This window comes from Mastigoproctus giganteus, chromosome 2 (assembly GCF_048544385.1).
Source record: "Mastigoproctus giganteus isolate SK-2022 chromosome 2, ASM4854438v1, whole genome shotgun sequence".
NCBI classification, from domain to species: domain Eukaryota; kingdom Metazoa; phylum Arthropoda; class Arachnida; order Uropygi; family Thelyphonidae; genus Mastigoproctus; species Mastigoproctus giganteus.
This window is the reverse complement of record NC_143576.1, coordinates 133868405-133892137: the sequence shown is the minus strand read 5'-3', so window position 1 is coordinate 133892137 and position 23733 is coordinate 133868405. Positions and strand designations below refer to the sequence as shown.

Here is a 23733-nt window from a genome sequence, read left to right as displayed (position 1 = left end):
CACAGACATTGTTTCTACTGCATGACTTTTCTATAGATACTTCCATGGGCACTGTTCTTTTGAATTCACATTTGTAATTCCCCATCTCTCTACCAAACTAGTCAAACAGACAACATCCTTTTGCTGTCCACTTCAAATACATTTATCCCTTCAACTTCTGTTTTCTGGAACAACTTCCCTCCATATTTCCTAAAAATTACAAACCAATTCATTTTTCATTTAAAAAATAATAAAATAATAATAATCCTTGCTGAAGGAACTACAGCAAGATATTTCCACAGGGAAAATTGTGTTTAGTTGTGTTCCCTTGGTTAAATATTTTGACAGAGTCATTCAAGAATTGGATATAAAAAATAATTTTGACATTGTTTATTTAGATTATAGAAAAGGTTCACTCAGTCATTTGAGAAGTTACTGGATGCACAGGAACATGTGACAATCACAGGTAATTCTCTACCTCCTGTCTTTTTCAGGCACTATGCTATCCATCTCAATTTCATACAATGGCTGAGGGGTTGTAACTGATGGTTACTCTGCAATCATTCTCTCTCTCTCTCTCTCTCTCTCTCTCTCTCTCTCTCTCTCTCTCTCTCTCTCTCTCTCTCTCTCTCTCTCTTCCTCTCTCTCTCTAAAGAGATTGGTGCTGGAACTGGCATTGTTCTAAAATTTTGCTGATGGATGTCAAAATTTGCAATGGAATGATCAGAAAAGTGATGACAGCTAGGATTTAATTCTGTAGAATGAAATGTTTTTCTCTGGGAAATAACAACCCCAAATTTATTACATATCGATCAGGAATTGGTTTAAAGATTGGGGTAGGGAGGGAGGTAGGGGGGAAGAGAGAGAATGATGTGGGCATGCAGGGAAACAAGTGGTTTGGAGTAGCGTGTCTAAGAAGGGGAATAACATATATAAAAAAAAAAAATTAAAAAAAAAAATAATAATTTTTTTTTTTTAAAAGATACATGCCGCTCCTTGTCGGAAGAATGCCAATGTAGAAAGACTGGCTATGCCTTGCAGTTAATAGGATTATAAAGAAGGCCCCTTAAGTTAATAGGATTGCCCCTGCAATCCTATTAACAGCATTAATCTGCATTTAGTATTTGTGGTTTAAGTATTTCCTTTTGATTTCAATAGTATAAGTGATATAACCACGTTTCCCTCAACCCCCATAGTAAATGTAATAACTTTTATTTCCATAGGTATTATCTAATCTGCAATTTCCATTCTCTTTACTTGTGATGTGGAAGATGCCACCAAATTACATGGACTGTAAATTTAAAGTTCCTTTAGTAGAGTTTCTATAGCAGTATGCCACTAAACTGTCATGAAATACTTATGACAGTTCCAAAAACCATCCAACTATTTGCTTGAAAACGATTCAAACCATGTGTGAAAACCATTTTATCAAAAACTATTTCCAGATTTACACTGTATCAATTAAAACATACACAAATATATTAACATACAGAGATATCAAATAACATAATAGCATATATGTTAATATACATATACAGGGTGTCTCAAAAATATTGGTACAAATGTTTAGGGGAGGTAGGTAACATCTAAAGGAATGTGAATCGCATAGGAACTCATAACCGGAAACGTCACCATAAGTCGGTACATGGCGCTGTTCATCAGTTTGTGAGAGGGAAGTTTGTGAGAGGGAAAATTTCTGGTTTACTCATTCAAGCAGTAGTCGCCACACAAACAGCATGCATCGATATACAAACTGTGAGCTGGCAGACATGCACCTAGTGTATGGATTAGCAGAGGGCAATGCACGAGCTGCTCAACAAATTTATGGAGAACGCTTCCCAGACAGACATGTACCGGACCACCGTTTGTTTGCACGTGTGCATCAAAATTTGTGCGATTATGGGTCATTTAGAGGTAACAGGAGTAGTGCGGGCAGACCACGTTCGACCGTCATGGAAGAAAGTGTGTTGAATGCCGTCCAGAATAATCCTACTACCAGCACACATTTCGTTGCCTCTGCCTTAGGAGTGTCTCGTTGCAGTGCACAGCGTGTCTGGCACAACGATTCCTTACACCCCTTTCATCTCCAAAGGGTTCAGTTACTGCTCCCATAAGATCATCCTGCACGTGTAGCTTTTGCGCAGTGGTTTCTCCAAGAAAGTGTTCAAGACTTGAATTTTTCCAGCATACGTTTTGTTCACGGATGAGGCTTATTTCACTCGGGAATGCTTATTCAATCAACACAATGCTCATGTGCAGGCTTACAACAACCCACAGTGTGCGCCCCCATGCACAACATCGCTTTGCAATTAATGTGTGGACAGGTATGGTCGGTGACTGCTTAGTCGGGCCCATACCTGTTACGATCAAGCATGAACTCCGCTAAATATCGGATCTTTCTTGAACAAGTTCTACCAGAGTTACTTGAAGATGTTCCAGCAAATGTGAGATGCAACATTTGGTTTCAACATAAAGGGGCGCCTGCCCATTATGGAAGGTGTGTTCGTCACCATTTGAACAGACGTTTTGGGCATTGATGGAATGGTCGTGGTGGACCGGATGCCTGGCCCCCACGCTTACCTGATTTATCAAACCTTGATTTCTTTCTGTGGGGGCCCTCAAATATATCGTGTATGAATCGCCTGTGGAGCTGGAAATGGATCTGGCGAGACTCGTCTGCGCTGCTACTACTGTCAAAGAAACTCCAAGTGTGTTCAACCGTGTCCGCCAATCCATGTGTCGGTGTCACGCATGCATCGCCTCTCATGGTGGAACCTTCGAGCATCTGTTGTAACATCATGAAATGCATCCATCTCGTACTCCATTGTTAATATTATGTCAAATAAATGTTTGCCACAAATTACTGTCTTGTGTCATTTCTGCTTCTTCTGCCTCTGCTACTACTTTCCCGTGACATTTTCGGTTATGGATTCCTATGCGATTCACATTCCTTTAGATGTTACCTACGTCCCCAAAACATTTGTACCATTTAATGTTCTTCAGTCTGTCATAGTTGGGGCATTACATTTTACATTACTGGACAATTTTAGGAATCACAACATCAAAAGTATAAGCTGAAAAAGACAAAAATTTCCCGTTTAATAATTTTTAATAAAGAAAACTGTGTACCTCGCAAACACCACATCGCTTTCTTCGTCGTGTAGTAAGAGGTTTGGAACTATCCTTTTCTAACTGTTCTGTAAAGAAATTCTCAAATATGCTGTGTACAAGAGGAGTAGTAGTAGCTAAGGAATGGGAGGGTTTTCTGGCCTTTACATGAGTTGTCTCAGCTCTTCTCATTGCACGTCTAAGAAGAAAACATGGAAGCTACATTACACTCAAAATTTAATATAAACGTACTATTAAGGTAACACAGTGAATTTTAAGTTTGGTTTACTAATCAGCAAGGAACTACTTAATAGTTTCACAGATATTCAATTACTTTTTTTTTTTTTTTTATGAGAAACCCAAACACGAGAGGTATTATAACCTATAGTACTTAGTACCGTGCTTGGGTTGGAGGTTGAGAAGACTAAAGAAGATATTTGTTGATATTGGACTTGAACTTCTGTAGATTGTAATTTTCAGGAAATACGTATGAAGGAAGGTTGTTCCAGAAAACAGCAGTTGAATGAATAAATGAGGAAGATGAAAAGTTGGTTCTGTGGGTTTGAAGTTGGACAGTAAATGGATGTTGACTGGTGGCGGCACGTGTTCAGACTGTTTTGAAAGAGAGAGCGGGAATTATAGAAGCCAATTCAGAAGAACAGTGCCCATGGAAGTATCTGTAGAAGAGGCATGCAGCAGAAACAGTGCGTCTATGAGAAAGCGAGTGGAGAGACTCTGTTAGAGATGAATCATTAATTAACCTAACTGCCCTCTTCTGAATGGAATCAAGAAGCCTGAGAGAGGTTTTGGGGGCACCACCCCAGATGTGGGAACAATATTCCAGGGCAGGGCGGATTTGCGATTTATACAGAGTGAGCAGCTGTTTGGAAGAAAAGTAACGCCGAGAGCGAAAGAGAAAACCAAGTTTTTTAGATGCAGAGGAAGCAATATTTGTAATGTGCTTGTGCCAAGAGAGATTAGGAAAAACACCTTTGGAATAAGAAAGTGAAAAAAGGCGGCAAAGAATAGGAGTAAGTTCAGGAGCACAGGTTTTGAGAACAAGTGGAGAAATACCTTCAGGACCTGGAGCTTTCTTAGCATCAAGATTCATCAAAATCCTTCTGATATCCTTTTGACGGAAGACCACAGGAGGCATTGAATGGAGCGTGTTAGGAATGGTGGGAGGTGTTTTACCAAGATCATTAATACATGAGCTCGAAGAAAAAGGGATGCTAGCAGGTCAGCTTTATCCTTGGCTGAAGTGACAACAGAACCATCTGGTTTGGACAGAGGTGGGAGGAGAGATGGGCAAAAGTTGCGGCCAATAGCTTTGGCAAGAGACCAGAATGCTCGGCTACCATTAGGGCAAGAAGCAAGTTTTCTACTCTTAGCCTGTTCAAACTCTAGTTTGGACTGATTAATAACTGCTTTACGACTGTTGTGAGCTTTGGTGTAGGCAGAAAATGAAACTGAAGAATTAGAAACAAGCCAATTACGATATGCAACGTTCTTCTCTTGGACAGCCTTAGCACATTTATTGGAAAACCAAGGTTTAGATAAAGGACGAGATTTTAAAGTGGAGTGTGGGATAAAGGATTCCATTCCTGCAAGAATAATTTCACTGACACGATCTGAGCAAACGTTGACATCAGAAGTTTTGAAACAGTAATCAGACCAAGGAAAAGAAGAAAAGAAGTCTCGCAGGTCATCCCATTTTGCATTCTTGTAATGCCAAACAATATGAGGTTGGGAATAGCCATGAGATAAAGGTTCCATTGGAGAAGAGACAATCACCAAGTTGTGATATGAAGTGCCTAAAGGAACTCTCACTTCAACCGTGTACTTAGAAGGGTTGTTTGTGAGAAAAAGATCAAGCGTATTGGCTGTATGATTACGATTGTCCGGTATTCTTGTAGGTAAATGAACAATCTGTGCTAGGTCATTAGTAATTGCAAAAGCCTCAGCATCTCGACCTGCTGGGTCGGTGTGACTAGAAAACGGAAGCCAGCTGGAGTTGTGAACGTTAAAATTACCAAGGAAAATTACCTCACTGTTAGGAAAGTTGGACTGGAGAAAGTCAAGGAGCTCCAAGTGATTAGTGGAGTTGGGAGAACGGTAGAGACAACAGATGAATTTTACACAATGAGGTAGAGAGATTTTAAGCCAGAGAAAATCAAAGAGAGGAGATTCCAAATTGCCAAGTCTCTGACAGGGAATATCAGAACGGACATATGCACAAGTACCACCTTTGAGTCGAAAGGAATCATACAGCAAATAATTTGGACATCTGAGATGAGCAGTAGTTGAATCAACTTTTTTTTTTTTTTTTTTGATTTGGTAGTTGTTGGCGCATCAGCTTCTGTGGCCATATTGCACCTCCCAAGGTTTTTTGCCGTACTTTGATCCAAGCCCGAGGCGGGAATCGAACCCGCGACCTTTGGGTTGCCGGGCAGGTACTTTACCCACTCGGCTAGCCCGGTCGGCCTAGAATCAACTGATAACTGAGATTCAGTCAGAAAAAGTACATGGGGTTTGGAAGACTGCAAGTGGAAATGGACATCATTGAGATTAGAATTGAGACCACGTATATTTGTGAAATGAATTAGGAAGTCCTTGGGAGGTTTAGATCTTTTCGCAGATAAGCTTGCTCTATTATTTTGACAATTCATGGTGTATTCAATAGTAAGAAAAAGTGGGTGGGACATGCTGTATGAAGTAATTAAATTTTTGGATATGGCGTACATGTGGTAAGAATATACCCAGATCCTTGACATAACGTGGCCTCGACAATACTCCCAGCATACACACTACTCGGATTCCCTCCAGTCACTATCTGGCAGAGTAGAGGTAGCAAGATTATACACTAGCTGATCCGGAAGCTTCCTAGAGTGTTACCAATAGGTTCAGTCCGGTGTACTAACTAGCCGCCGGCCTGCGAACACCGTTTTAGAGCCGTACCCTCGAAATGTAAGGAATATTGGATCTCGCCACGACATTCATCATAACCTCAAAAATCATCAATCATACTGCATGATGGAAGAGATAGGGAAGGGTTGGCCGGAACTTAGCTCTAGAGACTAAACATGGGTTCCACCACTTCAAGCCTCCAATAAGCAAAGTGGTGGTATTTCACCAGTTGATGAGAGTCATCTACCACCTAGTACTGCCTGGTAACATAGAGGGGCGGCGTTCCTCCATGTGGTGTGGGCGCCACACCTCGACCCCTGCTTACGTTGGTTCACACCTGGGTGATCACCCACCATGTACTTATGCATGAAGGTTATACCCAGGATTACTAACAGTCCCACCATCGTGAAGGTGCAAGCAGAGGATTTGGCTGTCATAGACCGTCCGGACTTCGCCGAAATTGGGTCCACTTTGACTTGAGTGTCACCCAAATATCAGTTCCATCAGCGTTTTAGACTCCCAGGTAGCAAGAACAGCTTGTCTGGCATATCTGAGAGAATGTCTGTGACAACCTCAAGGACCAAATTGCCTCTTACTTAATTGCCTCTGCTAAACTATTTGCTAAACTGCTAAATTAGAGTGGAACAAACGGTTGCTCCTATCAAGAAAGGCTTAAGTTCTGCAAATTGCAGTGTCGGGAGACTAGGCACTTGCGAGTTGATCTGATTGTGTATAAGGTCTTGAATGGTTTAAGCAAGCTCATTGCTCACATTATGCACTTGAGAAGGCATAAATTCAAATTATTAATCCACTGCAGGATGGAAGACTCTTCGGCGATTCATGTTGAGGGAATTGGACCATAATCTGCCATGCTGGTCCAGTGTGGGTTGGCAAATTGACCCTACTTAGCAGGTAGGGGCTTGAACCACCGGCGCTTCCGTAGCCAGGTGGGAAGGAGCAGCAGTGCGTAGCACACGCTTCTTGATTAGACCGGGGTTCAAGCCCGTCACCACCAAATACGGAGGATGCGGAAAGGTCAGGGAATGACCACCGCATATCCCGGAGCAATATGGCCTTAGTTGCTAATGCTCCTAAAAACTAAATAACAAACAAATAACAAACACCTTGAACCACGGTCTACTCAAAGCACTCTCACTCCTGACCACTCGGCTACGGACTACTGAAGAACCTTAGTCAGTTATGCACAGTTATAGAATATGGCTGAAATTATGGAGTTATGCATAGTTAAGGAATATGGCTAAAAAAAAGTAATGACGAAAAAGTATGCCACAGAAATGAATATAATCATTGAATGAGAAGAAATTGAAATGGTGAATTTGTATACTTATCTTGGACAAGTCATTAGCTGTAATAACAATGATAAATGGCTGGAAGTTAAGAGAAGAATAAATTTCAGATGGATAACATTCAGGAAATATAATCACATACTGAGAACAAATACCCCAATTTGTCTGAAACTAAAAATAAGGAACCAATGTATACTCCCCATCATGATCTGGACATTCACAAAAAGAATGAAAAGAAAAGCTGAAAACTACACTGTGAAGAAGGGAACGAATTATATTAGGAATCAGACTGTTGGATATTAAGAGAAACACATGGATTATACAGAAAAAAAAAGAAAAAAAAAAAAAAAGAAAGAAAAGAAAAGAAGATTTTTATCAAAACTAAAGAACTGAAATGGACTTGGGCAAGATAGCTCAAAAACATGACAGATCTGACAGAAAAAAAAATAAAGAATGGCTCCCAAGAGGAGCTAAAATAAAACCAGGAAGACAATAACAACAATGGACAGTTGAAATTCAAGAGTTCTTGGGCAGTAAATGGATATCCATTGCACATGACAGAAGGAACTGGAAAGTTGCTGGAGAGAGGCCTTCAACCCTGCAGTGGATTGAAAATGGCTGTTGATGATGAAATTCAAATTGAGAAAAGACAGTTATAGAATAGATGTGCAGAAATTTGTCTTTAGCCAGCGGATGGTTAATTGCTGAAACAAACTTCTGTTGTTATGAAAGTAGACAGCTTAAATAAATTCAAGGCAGAACTAGACAAACGTTTGGAGTGAATGGATGGGTAAAATGGGAAGGATTTTTATTTTATTTTATTTATTTTATTTTATTTTTGGCTCATACTGTATAAGCTTGCTTTCTTGCATCATATGTCCTCCAAAGTTAAGTTTAAAAAATAAATAAAAATAAAATAATAATTATAATAAAAAAAAAGGAAAGGAATCAACAAAACCAATGGATTAAACTACTCTGTGTGTGCTCTCAGTCTACTTGCTTATTGGCCTTAAAGTTCCCTGAAACATGGATGCTTTATTAGTAATGCATCCATTACTTACAAATTCTTTAGGGAAGTGGAGGACAGAAGCTTATTAAACTCTAACAGGGAGCTTAATAATTTTGTAATAACTGAGAGCAAAGTGGATGAAAAATTGTTGAAGTTAAATATAAGATGGGGTTAAATGTAAGTGGAGATAAATCGCTTGTTAACAGCTTATTATCCCACATTTCCAAGTTGTTCACAAACGTCATTACTAACAGATTAGAAAGAATACTTGATGAGAATCAACTGAAAGAGCAAGCTGGCTTCAGGACAGGATGTTATGATGATCTCAACTATGGATCATCATAACGTAATATCACAGCTAATGGAGAAAGCAAATGAATATAAAACACCATTATGCTTGGCATTTGTGGATTATAAAAAGGAATTTGCCTCCATACAGCGTAAGGCAATGTTTCGGGCACTAGAAAGACAAGGCATAAGATACCCCATATATTATGATTTTGAAGAAAATATATGAGGCTGCTACCTCTTTATTAGACTAGACAATGAAAGTAGCAAATTTAAAATTGAGAAAGGAGTTGAGAAGAGAAACACTCTTCCTATTCTAGTTTTTAAATCTATCATAGGAAGGGCATTTACAAAAGTAAGCAACATTCAGTTTTCTGAAGAATCCCATCAGATACTCAAAAGCTTGCTAAAAGCAAAAGATTTCAGGACAATCAGAAGAAGGTGTCCATCCACTATTGTTATCCTGTTGAGCTACCATCCTTGCCGACACTGTGGTCAAGTGCTGTTGATTGACAATTTTATATTATTATTAATCGATTTCTTCTTCTTCTGGGTTTTTTTCCCATCTCATGGCAGGTACTGGTATCATGAGCACTTGTGATGTCCAGTTACTAGTTTTGGTGGAAAAAGTACTAGGATTGGGGCTTTCTGAAGTTCCCTGTACATGTTCTTTGGAAGGCCCACTTCTGCTAGGTTCTTATGTAGGCTCATTGGCACCACACAGGTTTCATATTTCACATCTCTTTGACTTCCTGTTTAAGGTTTGCTTATGCCCTGATCTTTTCGTAACAGGTTTTATGGAGGTTGCAGGCGTTGGGCACTGCTAAGTCAATCAGGTAGTCATTTTCTTCTTGTCAGTAAGGGTAATGTCCAGCCTGTCGTGAGAGATTATCTTGTCAATTCTTATGGCACAGTCCCAGTAAAACCTGTGGGTAGAGGTCTCCACACAGCCTGAGGTTCATACTTGTAATACAGAATACTTTCTTTAGTGAAGAAAGTATACTGTATTACAAGTATTAAAGTATACTTTCATCAGTGAAGACAGGATATTAGAGCTAGAAAAGGAACTACAAAATGTGAATTGGAATATCATTGGTTTGTCTGAAACAAGAAGAAATTAATCGCTAATAAGTTTATCAAGTGGAAATCTGCTGTACACCAATGGAAACAGTGAAAGGAGTGAAGGTGGAGTTGGTTTTCTGGTCCATAAAGATATAAAAAACATTTTAGAATTCAAAAGTACATCACCAAGGGTGTCAAGACTACTACTTAAGATTTCTAAGAGGTATAAGCTAAAGGTTATAACATTTATGCTCTAACATCGAGCCATGATGATGAAGAGGTTGAAGAAATGTACACCGAAATTGAGTCTTCTAGATGAACAGAAAACCCACTACACTATCATTATGGGGGACTTCAATGGCTAAGGTTGGAAAAAGACAAAACAGCACAGAAAGGGGAACTATAGGAAATTTTGGAATTGGTGAAAGAAATGAAAGAGGTGAAAGACTAGTGGAATTTGCAGAATCTCGAGGATTGTCAGTAATGAACACTTTTTTCAAGAAAAGTGTGAACAGAAAGTGGACATGGAAGAGTCCAAAAGAAATCCAAAGAAGAAAAAATTAGTCAAGGAACATTTGTTATGATGAACCGAAGGCAAAAAATGAAGAGCAAGAAACACACTGAAGGAAAAAATTGAGTATACTGAGTTCTGCAAAGCCATTAGAAAGAGACTCAGAGAGGACATAAGAAGATTTAACACATGAAAAGTAGAACAAGCATTAAGGGAAAATAAAGGATTTAAATCAGCACCCATGAGCAGTAATACAGAAAGACAAATGATACTTAAACTGAAGAATAGCGATGGTGTACTTATAAACAGCAGAGAAAGCATAATTCAAATAGCAGAAGACTACTAGAGAGAATTATACAAGGAGCGAGGGAATGATGCCAGCAGTGGGGAAGATGGATTCCAAAGTAGCAACACATACAACATACCCAATATTCTTCCTGATGGGGTAGAACATGCATTGAAGAAAGTGAAGAATCAGAAAGAACCCGGGGGAAGATGAAGTTACTGTAGAGTTGTTAAAATTGGGAGGAAGAGACATAACACAAAAACTGGCAAGGCTCTTCACAAAGTGCATTAGAAAAGGTGTGATGCCTATGCAGTGGAATAATGCAATCATAGTTTTGCTGCATAAGAAAGGAGATAAATCAGAAATTGGAAATTATAGACCAATTAGCCTGTTATCCCACATCTACAAGTTGTTCACAAGGGTCATTGCTGACAGATTAGAAAGAATACTTGATGAGAATCAACCGAAAGAGCAAGCTGGCTTTAGGACAGGATTCTCAACTATGGATCACCTTCACGTAATATCACAGCTAATGGAGAAAGCAAATGAATATAAAACACCATTATGCCTGGCATTTGTGGATTATGAAAAGGCATTTGACTCCACACAGCATAAGGCAATGTTTCGGGCACTGGAAAGAAAAGGCATAGACACTCCACATATTATGATTTTGAAGAAAATACATGAGAATTCTACCTTCTTTATTAGACTAGACAAAGACAGTAGGAAATTTAAATTCGAGAAAGGAGTTCGACAAGTAGACACAATATCTCAGAATCTGTTTACTGCTGCCCTTGAGGAAGCTTTCAGAAGATTAGACTGGTCGCAGAAAGGAGTCAATGTGAACGGAGAGTACCTAAACCCTTTACGATTTGCAAATGACATTGTGGTCATAAGCCACAATCCCAAAGAATTAGAGGAAAATCTTAATCAGTTGCACAGTTAGTAAGGATTTTGGACTAAAGATGAATATGGCTAAAACAAAAGTAATGATGAACAAGTATGCCACAGAAAGGGAAATAATGATTGAAGGAGCAGTAATTGAAAAAGGTGGAGTCATATACTTATCTGGGACAAGTTATGAGCTGTAATAATGATAAATGGCTGGAAGTCAAAAGAAGAATAAATTTTGGATGGATCGCATTCAGGAAATATAGTCACATACTGAAGAGCAATATCCCTATTTCTCTAAAATTGGGAAATAATGACCCAATGTATACTACCCACCATGACTTATGGAAGTGAAACTTGGGCACTCACCAAAAGAATGGAAGAGAAGCTGAGAACTATACAGCAAAGAATGGAATGAATTATATTGGGAATCAGACTGTTAGATAAGAAGAGAAACACATGGATTAGGCAGCAAACTCAAGTAAAGGACATTCTTATCAAAACTAAAGAACTAAAATGGTGTTGGGCAAGACACATAGCTCGAAGACATGATGACAGATGGACTAAGAAAAATAACAGAATGGTACCCAAGAGGAGCTAGAAGAAAACCTGGAAGAAAACAACGGAGATGGACAGATGAAATTCGTGAGTTTGTGGGTAGTAAATGGATAGCCAGTGCTCAAAACAGAAGTAACTGGAAAGTTGCTGGAGAGGCCCTCATCCTGCAGTGGATTAAAAATGGCTGATGATGATGATTATGCAGCAAAACTATGATTGCATTATTCCACTCCTTAGGCATCACACCTTTTCTAATGCATTTTGTGAAGAGCATTGCCAATTTTTGTGTCATGTCTCTTCCTCCCAATTTTAACAACTCTACAGTAACTTCACCTTCCCGGGGCTTTCTGATTCTTCATTTTCTTCAACGCATGTTCTACCTCATCAGGAAGGACATATGTCCTCTCTGGGTCTCTAATGGCTTTGCCTAACTGAGAATACTCTATTTTCTTGTTGTCAGTGTTTATCTTGCTCTTCACATGCAGTACAGTCAGTCGTAAATACTGTTACAAATTCTGCGCAATGAAACTAAACAGACTGACCATAGACCTTAATGTTAATATAACTTACAGTTAATATAACTGTAAAAAGATATAAGTTATGTGTTGACAAAACCATTAACTTGTTAGCTTGAAAAGACCAAAATGAGAATTAACACCAGTCAACTGCACTCAAGCTATAAATCCTAGAGTGCAACAGACTGGTGATAATTTTAATGTGAAGGCCAATTTGTAACACGGTGCTGCACAGAAAGTAGGAATCATGCCAACTGGTTTTTCCTATGAACCAAGTGTAAGGATAATTCTTCTACCCATTCTGCATGTTGTCAGCAACAGGTTAGCATTTAGTAACCACGGATCAGTGGACAGTGTGTATTCAATCATTAAAATGTATTATTAAAATGATAACAGTATAGTGGCTGGTCAATGCTTATTTCTGTGCCATTTCAACATCACCTGCAGAAACATAGTATCATGTGAATGAGACATGGAATAAGAATTTTGAGGAAATTGGTAATGCAGTAAAGAAAGTGCATGCACACCAGAAAACACTGGCCGATCAAGAGATTGCCATCAAACAGAGTTCATTTCATTTGTTATGCTGTCATGCAGTTTTAATAAACATTTTGGGGAAAGTTGAAAAAATGATTTAAATTTTAATGCATACAAAATCCTGGCTTCCTGGCAGTGCAAACCTTGAAATATCCCAATTATATTTTCACCATTCAAAATTTTTGTTGTCTACTGATTTTTATGGATAAGAATGAACACTTTATTTTATTCACAATCTTTTTATAACCAACGAAGAACATTTTTACTTTTCTCAGATTTTCCAAAATCTCCATTCTTGCTATTTATAGGTTTTACTGGTTCTCTAGCCTCTGGTATGATATATTCTGCTCAGCATCTAGTCTATGTACCTTTTTTTGCTCCTTCCACTGGTGTAATGCTCAGGAGCATTATGCTGGGTGCTCTCCACACCAATTAATATATATATAGATATATTTTTATACTACACTATATTTCTACTACACTACACTATATACTACTACACTATATTTCTAAACCACTAATTGAACTGCCTCAGAGCTGTTCTGAGTTCTTCCTGCATTCTGTTTCAATGAGGATGTCCCAGAATGTAGCCATATTAAAGATTTAGGGGACCTCAAACCTTCCAAATAATTGGAATAAAAAAGCATAAACATTTTCCATAATTCACTAGCTGAGTGAATTATCAGGTACCTTGGTGTTGGACCTGATGGGTGTCAGTTCTGGGCCTCTCTGCTGAGGCAATATTATCTGGTTCAGAACCAGTATATTCTGGTAGGGACCACTGGAGTGACAAAAGACAGTAAAATTAAAGTGGGCAGTCAAATTAAGATATTTTATATTGTTTGACTTTAATGTTTTTGTGCTGTACACATACACCTTTTTATTTATTTAGTAAAAAACTATGATTCACAATAAATTATGTTCATCTGTGCAGTTGTGTGTTCTCTAGTTAGTTATTAACCCTGCCCCCAATCCCAGGAGAAAAGTCCAAGCACTGAAAAAAAAAGTATAAACTTCTATGAATCCTGATAATGTAAAATTCGCTTCCTACCATATATTATAACACTGCATGTTATCTTTCTGTGTAGTAGTAGTAGTATAGAAGTATAACAAACAATTCTTTGTTATTGTTGTAATGTCGATAATAACAAAGAATATACAAATAAAATACCCTCCCTCAATTCACTTGTTACCTCCAGACATAATAATATGGACTCAATTTTAGAAGAGGAAATATTCATGTTTGCTTCTAATTACCTTTTTCCAAGTGTAACACCAGCCAATTTGATAAGAGCCCGCATGCAAGGTGATATGATAACAAGTGATTCATCAGCATCTGCAGCTGAATCAAAACTCTGCACCTGATCTACAATAAATTGGGCATGACGCAAAAGAGAATCTTCTGTAAATCGTGTTATTCCTTGGGGTGGTACTGTTACCTATCAAGTGAAATGAGATAAAAAAATTACTTATCTTTTATTATAAATATTAAAATTTAAAAAAATGTGACAAAGAAGATTTATTGGCTAAAAAAAATAAAATCACCATTCAGTATAATGTGTAGCTATATTTCTTTTGTTATTGGCATTAACCTCAGAACAATACATCCAGCAGGGTGTATTAACCAACAAGCATGTGAATAAAGAATAATAATAAATAAATAAAAAGTCACATAAACAAATTCATTGGTACATAAAAGTCAGCATTCAGCTTTTTTGAAAACTGCTTCTCTCCCCAGCTTCTTTTTCAGCTTTCACAATTTAAAAAGGCTAAAACTAATTTAAAAGCATGTACTTCACAATGCCGTTCATTATTTTAAATGTATAAATTACACACTTACAAAAAATTTCAGCCTTTTTTTAGAACTACATAGGAGACCAGTTCCAAACCATGTTCTTGAATCACACAACATTGTTACAAGACTTGATGCATTACTTTATGTTATACATCAGTCAACATTACCTTTTTGGCAAAAAAAAAAAAAAAAAAAACATCAAAAACAAGTCACACTAAAGATCAATTCAAGATGAATTCTATTAAAGGGAAAACATATAATGGCAATCAGTAATAGACCATCTACGGCATTTTTAAACATACTACAGTAAAAGCCGTGACATTTGGATGATCTGGAACTTACTGGAAATTCATTAACATGTTTGCCAAAAGCCAGCCAGATTCCTTAGCCCTAAAAGTATTGCAGTTACATATTTTGCAGAAACAAACAAAATTACCAAGCAAGTAGACATTAACGAGGTGTTCAAGAAAGCTTGTTAAGTTATTGAACTGAACTTAGGAAACACTTGAACCACAAATAAACACAGCAAGTTAATTCATGCTGTTAAAAGGATATTTAGGTAAAGCAGGGTGTAAATCTATTCCTAGCCTTACCTAATTGATAGAGGAGTGGAGAGTCGCATTCTCAAAAAATCCAATCACCCCTATATCTAAATCTACATCAAAAAAATAAAAATAAATAAAAATAAGATTAAGAAATAGAAAGACCAAAGCAACACTCATCTCTAGATGGATGAGCACATGGCTTCTCAATTAAAGAGACACATGCCTACTAGGAGTGTTGTTTCTCTTTGATTGAAATAGTGTAAGTGATGAACCAAGGGGTGACAAATGCAAATCAAAATAAACAGCAAACCAGTCATCAATCAATTCAGCAGTTCTGGAGGGAATATCATATTAAGAATTCCACAGAAAACATTGTGGCATCATGGAAGTCATTCAGGCTATGACGAATGGTGTGTGATCAAATATATGGCCATAGTGCATTCACAGAGTAAACAGAACTTGCCAGTGTCCCCAAACTTCATTTACAGACTGCAGAATTGACAAATGAGATTGGCTTTGACAAACTGGAATAAATAAAAAGGTGGAAATACTGAAATGATCATGGACCTGGTTGGGTTGCAACGACAAAGAGTGAGTGCTGCAGGAAGAAGAAATGTTATGCAACCAATCACTGCAAATTAAATGGTACAAGACAAGAAGAATTACAGAAGCTTGAGAAAGGCTTTATCATTATCATTAATGATTCAAACATGGAATGTAGTAGAAAATTCAGTCACAGCCTATCTTAATTAAAATGTAGGTACAATCAAAAAATCTAATAAAATTTAAAAAAAAATTACAATGCACTCTACTGCACAATTATCATATCTTGCGGGAGTTCTTAAGTTCTTAGAGGTGTTCCAATCAATTTATTTTATTTAATTTTTGCTTTAATTGAATTCAAAATTTTTTTGCATTTTTTTGTAAAATGTGTCTTCATCTTCTATGAAGACTCATTTTAATCAATTATATTACAATGGTGGGATGAGGGGCTGAAATTGAGTAAAAAAAAAAAAAAAACTCCAGTGTACATCTGGAAGCTTGAATATGTGCATGTGTGTGCGAACGCACATTTTGGGAGTGCTATATCAGCATACTTCCTCATAACATCAGCCAATAATAATAAATAAATGAAAATAATTTAGTAAAATAATTTCCAAATTCATACAGAACAAGAAAACGTGATACTTGGAAAAATTACAGGGACTACAACACATGAATTTCACAGAATAGGCCATAAAGATTTTAATCAAAAGAAGATAGAGCGGAGATTAGATCAGGAAGTTGGTGGCAAGAGGATACCATTCGAGAGTAAGCATCAATTAACCCAGCAGCAGTCAACCCAGACTAACAATTGGTTGTGCAACACCTGACTTTTTTTTTTTTTCCCCCAAAAAAAATTTTTCCTTTTTCTGAATACTGCTTAAAATACACCAATGTTTGACATTTTATTTATAGATTGCAATACCTATTATATATGATTTTTATTTTTTAATGAAAACCCTTGAAATTTAAAAGAAAAAACTCTTTTTATACATTATAATCATAAAATATAAAAACAAAACCAATGGTCAGTTCCATTTTCCAGATCAGAAACCCATTAACAGAAGAAAAAAATTCAAACTTATGCGTGTATAGCATATTGAAACAAAAAACCCTTTACACATATAATTTGAAGTACACAATAACCATTTACTTTCAAAACTGCTCAAATAAAACCTTGACTATATATAGGAAAGTAATAAAAGTTTCAGCAATTATCACTGAACTAACAACTAATGTGGAACAGTTCTTTTCAAGAGGGATCTACCAGTTACCATGTGACTGCTAGCAGGTTAAGAACGAAGGTATCACATGCGGAATAAATAATGCAAACATTCCCTGTATCACACATAAAACTGACAGGGAATGATGCAGCATCAGTGTAAAAAAAAAATAAATAAATAAAAAATCAATTGCCTCCCCCCCCATCCTTTTAATGACATATTATTAGAGGATTCTAGTAGTTGTTGGGGTGGGGGGAGAGGTTCTCAGAACCTTGGGGGGGTTGTGCATGTACAGACATGGCCTAACTTGAGGATATATGTGAGCCCTAGATAAAAGTATTTTTTGGGCCCCTGTAAAAATGTTTACTATGAAATGATATTTGATGTTTTTAGATTAATAATAATAATGATAAATGGATAGGTTTTGGTGCTGTTTTGTGATGACTTTTTGAATGCACCAATGGTGAATTCAAATAGTCATCCAGTCAATAATTCTTACTTGAAACTGCTTTTTAAATTACTAATATTAATTATACTAGTCTACTCTAAGATGAGGTGACTGTTTGTTCAATATCATTCAGTTGAATACTAGTTATTTGATACAGATGAATATATTCCATGAAACAAAAATTAATTTGCAGAATATAAAACCCAGTAAAGAGACTCAGTTATATTGCAAAATAAGATGTTTATTCAATCCCAATGATTTGAAACAATTAATACTCTACAAAACAAAGTCAAAATTAAGACAAATAAAATATAAAAATTCACTACAGAAAACGACAAAAACGGAAATATACCATCTATGAAAAACAGGGGTTCCCAACCCCACTGGGTGTCGCGGAAGAAGTTAGAGGCGTTGCGAGGAAGTGAGAAATAAGACCTAAACATAATACTTTTAACATGTCACTTCATATTATGGTAACTAAAATGTCAACAGTGTAATTGGCAACTCCTTCAAAACACCATTGTAGTGCCTACAATGTCACATATTATTGTACTAGTTGTGTCCATTGCCACTTACAAGACCCCTCAAAATACGGGCCTTAGGCACATGCCTAGTTTGCCTATGCCTAAGATAGGCCCTGTGTACAGAAAATGAAGGCTTTAAAGAACAGAGGGAGAAGCAAGGGAATTTCTGGCTGTATGCCTGTGTGAAAGCTAAGAAAGAACCATGTTATCTGTGGAAGTGCCATAGGAGGCACCAGAGATGTACTTACGTCTAATCGTCAAATTGAAGTGAGTGGCCATTTGTCACCTGTAAACCTCACAGTGGTACAGGTGTAGGAAACATGCACAGTCCTTAATATTATCATACAGGCAGTATTTCATAGTCCTGAGACCAATTTTGGAATTCATTAATCCATGGCCAGTCAGCAGGAAGATAGATGGCAATCCATGGAGTCTGAATAATAAAATCAATACAGAAAAACTTAAGTTTGATAAACACTACATAACAGCGTTTCAGGAGCATAAGAATGTCGTAGGCAAGAAAATATCAAGGGGGGGGGGACTTCACAGGGGTAAGGTGCAGAAAACATGCACTCAATCCTTAGCATCACCATACAGGCAGTCTTTCATAGTGTGAGGCTAATTTAGGCAATCATTAAACCATGGCTAGTCAGCAGGAAGGTAGATGGCAATCCACGGAATCTGATTAATAAGATCAATTAATACGTTTTCATTATCTACATTTTTTCCATTTATTTACACACACAATTTTATGTACATTCTCATGATATAAACAATTTATATACAAGATTATATACAGTTTTGTAGACATTATCATATATATATATACATATATCCATTCTATATAATGGTAATCAAGGTACTGTGTGTGTGTGTGTGTGTGTGTGTGTGTGTGTGTGTGTGTGTGTGTGTGTGTGTGTGTGTGTGTGTGTGTGTGTGTGTGTGTGTGTGTGTTCTTATATCGAGATGGCTCCTAAACCTTAGCCCATCTCCACCTTTGTGTTCTTTTATGGTGCAGAAACTCTGCATAATGGACCTGAAATATTAATGTGTGTTGTTTTGTTTGTGTCAGGCTATTATGCCACCAGGGTGCAGCCAACGTACGGGCAGCTGCTGCCTGGTGCCCATCCGTAGCACCGGGCCTGGGTCAACAGTCATCCTGTACTGGTGTGATTACCAACAAAATCTCGCACCCGCCAGAGGTAGTGCAATACTGGCGAGTGCCTGCAATCCCGCTCCCAGGTTGCCCCTACCTGGGAGCGGGATTGCAGAAAATAAATAAAAATAAATAAAAAACTAGTAGTTATATACATTTATGGTCTGAGTATCTCAAATCAAACACTCCTGTTCTTAGGAGATATGTAATTTTGGTCCCGAGTCACCAAGACCAACCACTCGAAGGCTAGGAGGATGCTCTAGCAAAACAACTGTAACAATTATATTAACATATATACATGATTTCCTAGTCTTAGTCATTTTCACCACAGTTCAATTATTCTCAGTACATTTTCTTATTTTCAAATGAAGTCACAAGTTGAACTGTCCAGTTTGATTTCATTCAAGAAAGAAGTCAGTCCCAGTAGTCTTCTCCATTCTGTGCAAGCATAAGTCTTAAAACTCTTCTTCAGGTGGTTCTCTTCTAGTTGCTGAAGACTTCTAATTATTCTCTTTTTCCCGAGAATCCTAACTTGTATATGATTTGGAATTCCAATTGCAGTCCATAGGTAAGAAAATGGAGTATTTTCACTTACAAAAGTTCTCGTGAAAAACACGTCATTAAGTTCGTGTAGTTTTTAAGTGTATGTAAGCGGTAGTTCATATCTATATGGTTATCTACAAGCACACTAGAACCACGCTGCAAGAGCTGAAGCTCATCCACACATTATTGCTCTTGTAATGGAAAATATTACTTTTCGATCTTTAGCCGCACCCTCCTGTCTGAAAAGTCAGACATAGGAGGGCATGTTACGCCCCTGCTCCGTGGAGGTGGATCTCTATTATCTAAACTTTAGCTCTCTTTTTTTAAACTTTTAACTTAAAGCATTTGAATCTCAAAATCATAAACTGAATGCATTTACAATTCCTTAAGACAATGTTTCTGGGAAAAAAAAAACTTTCAACTCTATAAAACTCAATTTTTATATATATATATACACTATTATTGAATTATATTAAATATTAACATAAATTAAATTATAATAAATAAATAATCATTTTTCGCTGCATAAGGACCACCGCCGTGAAAATCCTCTGCATTGGTGGATCGATCGGAGGAGGGAGGGTGAATTGGTACTTCGATATTTTCACCATGGCGACGATTTGTATAGCGATTGAAATGCAGCGATTCCATGACCATTATTGGCCTCGTGATCCTCTGTCGATATGGGGCATGATGGTCAGTCTATTTCATTTTAATTTATTTTTGATTTTGTTATCGTTTGGTAGTTCCTTTAACCCTCTTTTGGTGATATTTCACGTCTTTCGGAACTGGTACCTCTCGGGGCGGTATCGCTAAATTAATATGTAATTGGCATTATTCTAAATTTTGTATAGTTTTTATTAATTGGATTTAAAGTTCGAAATTATACAAGGGTTTCTGGGCTACTATTTATGTCTATTCTTTCTTTTCGTTTGTTTGTTTATTTGGGTTATTTTTATGTTAATTTTCACTCTACAGTTTATGCCATACTACTGGCTTATGTTTTATTTTATTTAATTTAAAATATTGGATATATATATATATATATACAGTCGATTCCGGTTATTTGGGACACATCGGGACCTAGTGCATTTTGGCCCGATTAAGCGGCTGCCCCAATTATCCGAAGTTTCACGTAAATAGTTAAAAATACAATGTACCCCCTTTACAATTGGTTCACTGTACACTGAAATCACGTTACGATGGACTCACCATAGAAAAGTTCCGTTCACTATACGATGAGTAATAAGCGCCGGTCATTGTGATCGCATTTGTGAATTGAATTTTAATTCAATTTAACAGCGATTCTAATTAGCTAAAATAGGAGGAATATTATCCACAGGCTATAAAAGCAAAGATATATTAAGCACAAATTTACCCTTTATTACCTTACCAATTAAAAAAATTAAATGATACGTGATAATCGGAAGAATTAATACGTACTGTAATATGTACATACTAACTAAACTAGTTGACATTTCTGTTCACTGTCATTTGTGGGTGGGGGTTAAAATTTAAAACAGTAAAAAGATAAGCAATCAATAACAAAAAACATGGCACACACAAATTGCAAGTAACACAATAGGCGCCGCAAGTGAGAATGCAGTAACGAGTTACAAAACTTTAAAAATAGGAATGAAGAGAAGATTCTGAAAATTATTTTTTTTATGTGATTGAAGATTCCATAGAAGTGTAAACACATTTCATCATAATAACTCACAGAATTCCAGCTGTCGGTATTATCGAAAATTCAGTAAAATCGAGTTTACTATCCATTTATGATAGAATGCACTAACAGAAAAGCCCAATAAACAGGTGACTGCTAATTGTTTTTATTGTTTTATGGTTGTGACCTCCAGAAATCCGAGCGAACAACGTGGTACGGTCAGAGACAATCGTAGGGTAATCTTCAGTGCTGCGGTCTCCTGCCCCGATTAAACGGCATTTTGTCCCAATTAAGTGAAGTAAACCCTGGCTATTTTCTCGATTGGGTTCTGTTTTTAAAGATGTGCCCCAAATAAACGGCTGCCCTAATTAACCGGTGGCACAAATAACCGGAATCCACTGTATTTTAAAATTTCCTAATATTTTTGTATATTTTAAAATTTCCTAATATTTTTGTATATTTTAAAATTTCCTAATATTTTTGTATATCTTAAAATTTCCTAATATTTTTGTATATTTAAAATTTTATACTTTTTATATATATTTTTGTATATCATAAAACTCACAACATAAAACTAAATTTTAAAAACTCATAATAAATTTCTAAAATATAAACTCACTATTTACATATTTACAATTACCTTCCCTTCCTTCTGAAATGAACGGCACTCACGAAGTCCAGGAAGGCAATATATTTTTCTTTACTTTAAAAAAGCTCATGGCAGCTATATGAGTCAATGCCAAGCCTTCCTACAAATTCTCTTCTTATATCATATTACCCCACACAATATTTCATAATGTGCTTCATGTCCTCAGTGCACCCACATCTATATAATTCATTAGACTATACTCCAAGATCTACCAATCTTTTCCTAAGCCCATGACCCGTCACCAGCATGGTCATAAACATGCCAAGACTAGGCCAATGATGTAACTTCATCTTATTAACTTTGTAAATTCCAGGAATAAACAAGTGAGTGACAAGGCCCAACTCAGAACCTTCCCACCTTTGTTGCCACATGCCACATAATTCAACTTGTAACCTTTTTATCCCCCTGTAAATCTAAACTACTATACTGTCTTGTCATATCTATACAAGACTTCATACCCATAATTTCAATGCATAAGTTTTTCTTAGTGGCATACTCTAGATTTCTTGGCAATTACTAAATCAATAGGTTCTTTGACTGCAACAACTTGCAAGGCTTCTTTTGAAATGGTTCTACAGACTCGCATCAATCCGAGCAGGGCAAATCTCTGTGCAGAAAGGAAACTCCTTCGAACATGGCTATCACTCACTCTATAACCCCCATGCCCCACAAGCATATACCATAATCGGTACACAAAAACACATTTATATAGAAGATCAAGCGATTCTACCTTGATCCTCCAATCGACTCGCACTACTTTACTCAATTGCATATAAACTGACCTCATTTTATCCTTTATATTCCGGGCGTCAGGCAAGAATGTCAATCTTTCACATACAATAACCCCCAGGTATCTGACCAAGGAGGCATGTGATATGGGGCCATTAAATAGCACCATGTCGGATGTCTACTTTCGCTAAGCCTACCTCTTAACATTACCATATGGGTCTTGCTATGTGAGATTTCCATTTTGTTTCTCAACCCAGATCTCCACCATTCACAAAGCCATTCTAGATCTTTCTTCAAGATGCTTCTTTAACCAGACGCCCGCTTAAAGTCAATAAAGATACCCAGGACATAGTTCTCTAGAGTCCGCTGAACTTTCTGCACAACATCTTCAGTGGATCTACCACTCCTAAACCCATATTGCCTGGAGCTCCACATCTTTTTCTCTTTATAAACTTTATTAATTCTCATCATAATTAGCCTTTCCCAATACTGGTAACAGAGCAATGGGCAGGCCTATACGAAGAGGGACCTTTTACATCCTTTTCGGGATTCTTGAGTAGAATCTTTATATACGATTCTTTCCAAAAACTTGGAAATACTTTATCCTTCAAACATTTATTATATATATACAGTAGCTCCGGCCCATGCTTCAAACTAAATCTCTTTGCAACTTCAAGTAAGATACCATCATTACCTGATACCTTTTTATTCTTGGTTTTTTTCTAGAGCTACCTTTAACTCTTCTATTGTAAAGTCTGACTTATTTCCTTTTCCTTCACATTCAGAGTTCAGTTGTCTAATCTCCCTTTGTTCTTCATTCTCATTTCCTTCACAATTCTCAAGAAACAAGGAGAAGAGCATGCAGTCCATGGAGCACATTCAATCATAACTTATAATTCCACTATTTTCTACAGTATGGTACAATCTATAAACTTTAATTTTATCAAACAACAT

The 23733-nt window shown here is 37.0% G+C and overlaps 1 protein-coding gene across 1 annotated transcript in view; it reads right to left on the bottom strand.

Annotated features, from left to right (window-relative positions):
• The window catches only part of LOC150089578 (DNA (cytosine-5)-methyltransferase PliMCI-like), a 596839-nt gene that overhangs the window by 392308 nt on the left and 180798 nt on the right, over positions 1-23733 (bottom strand). Inside the window, exons 11-12 of the mRNA XM_090368675.1 lie at positions 14216-14397; positions 3109-3286 (exon numbers count right to left, since the gene is read on the bottom strand). Coding sequence (XP_090224801.1) covers positions 3109-3286; positions 14216-14397 — 360 coding nt within the window. The remainder of the gene's footprint in view (positions 1-3108; positions 3287-14215; positions 14398-23733) is intronic.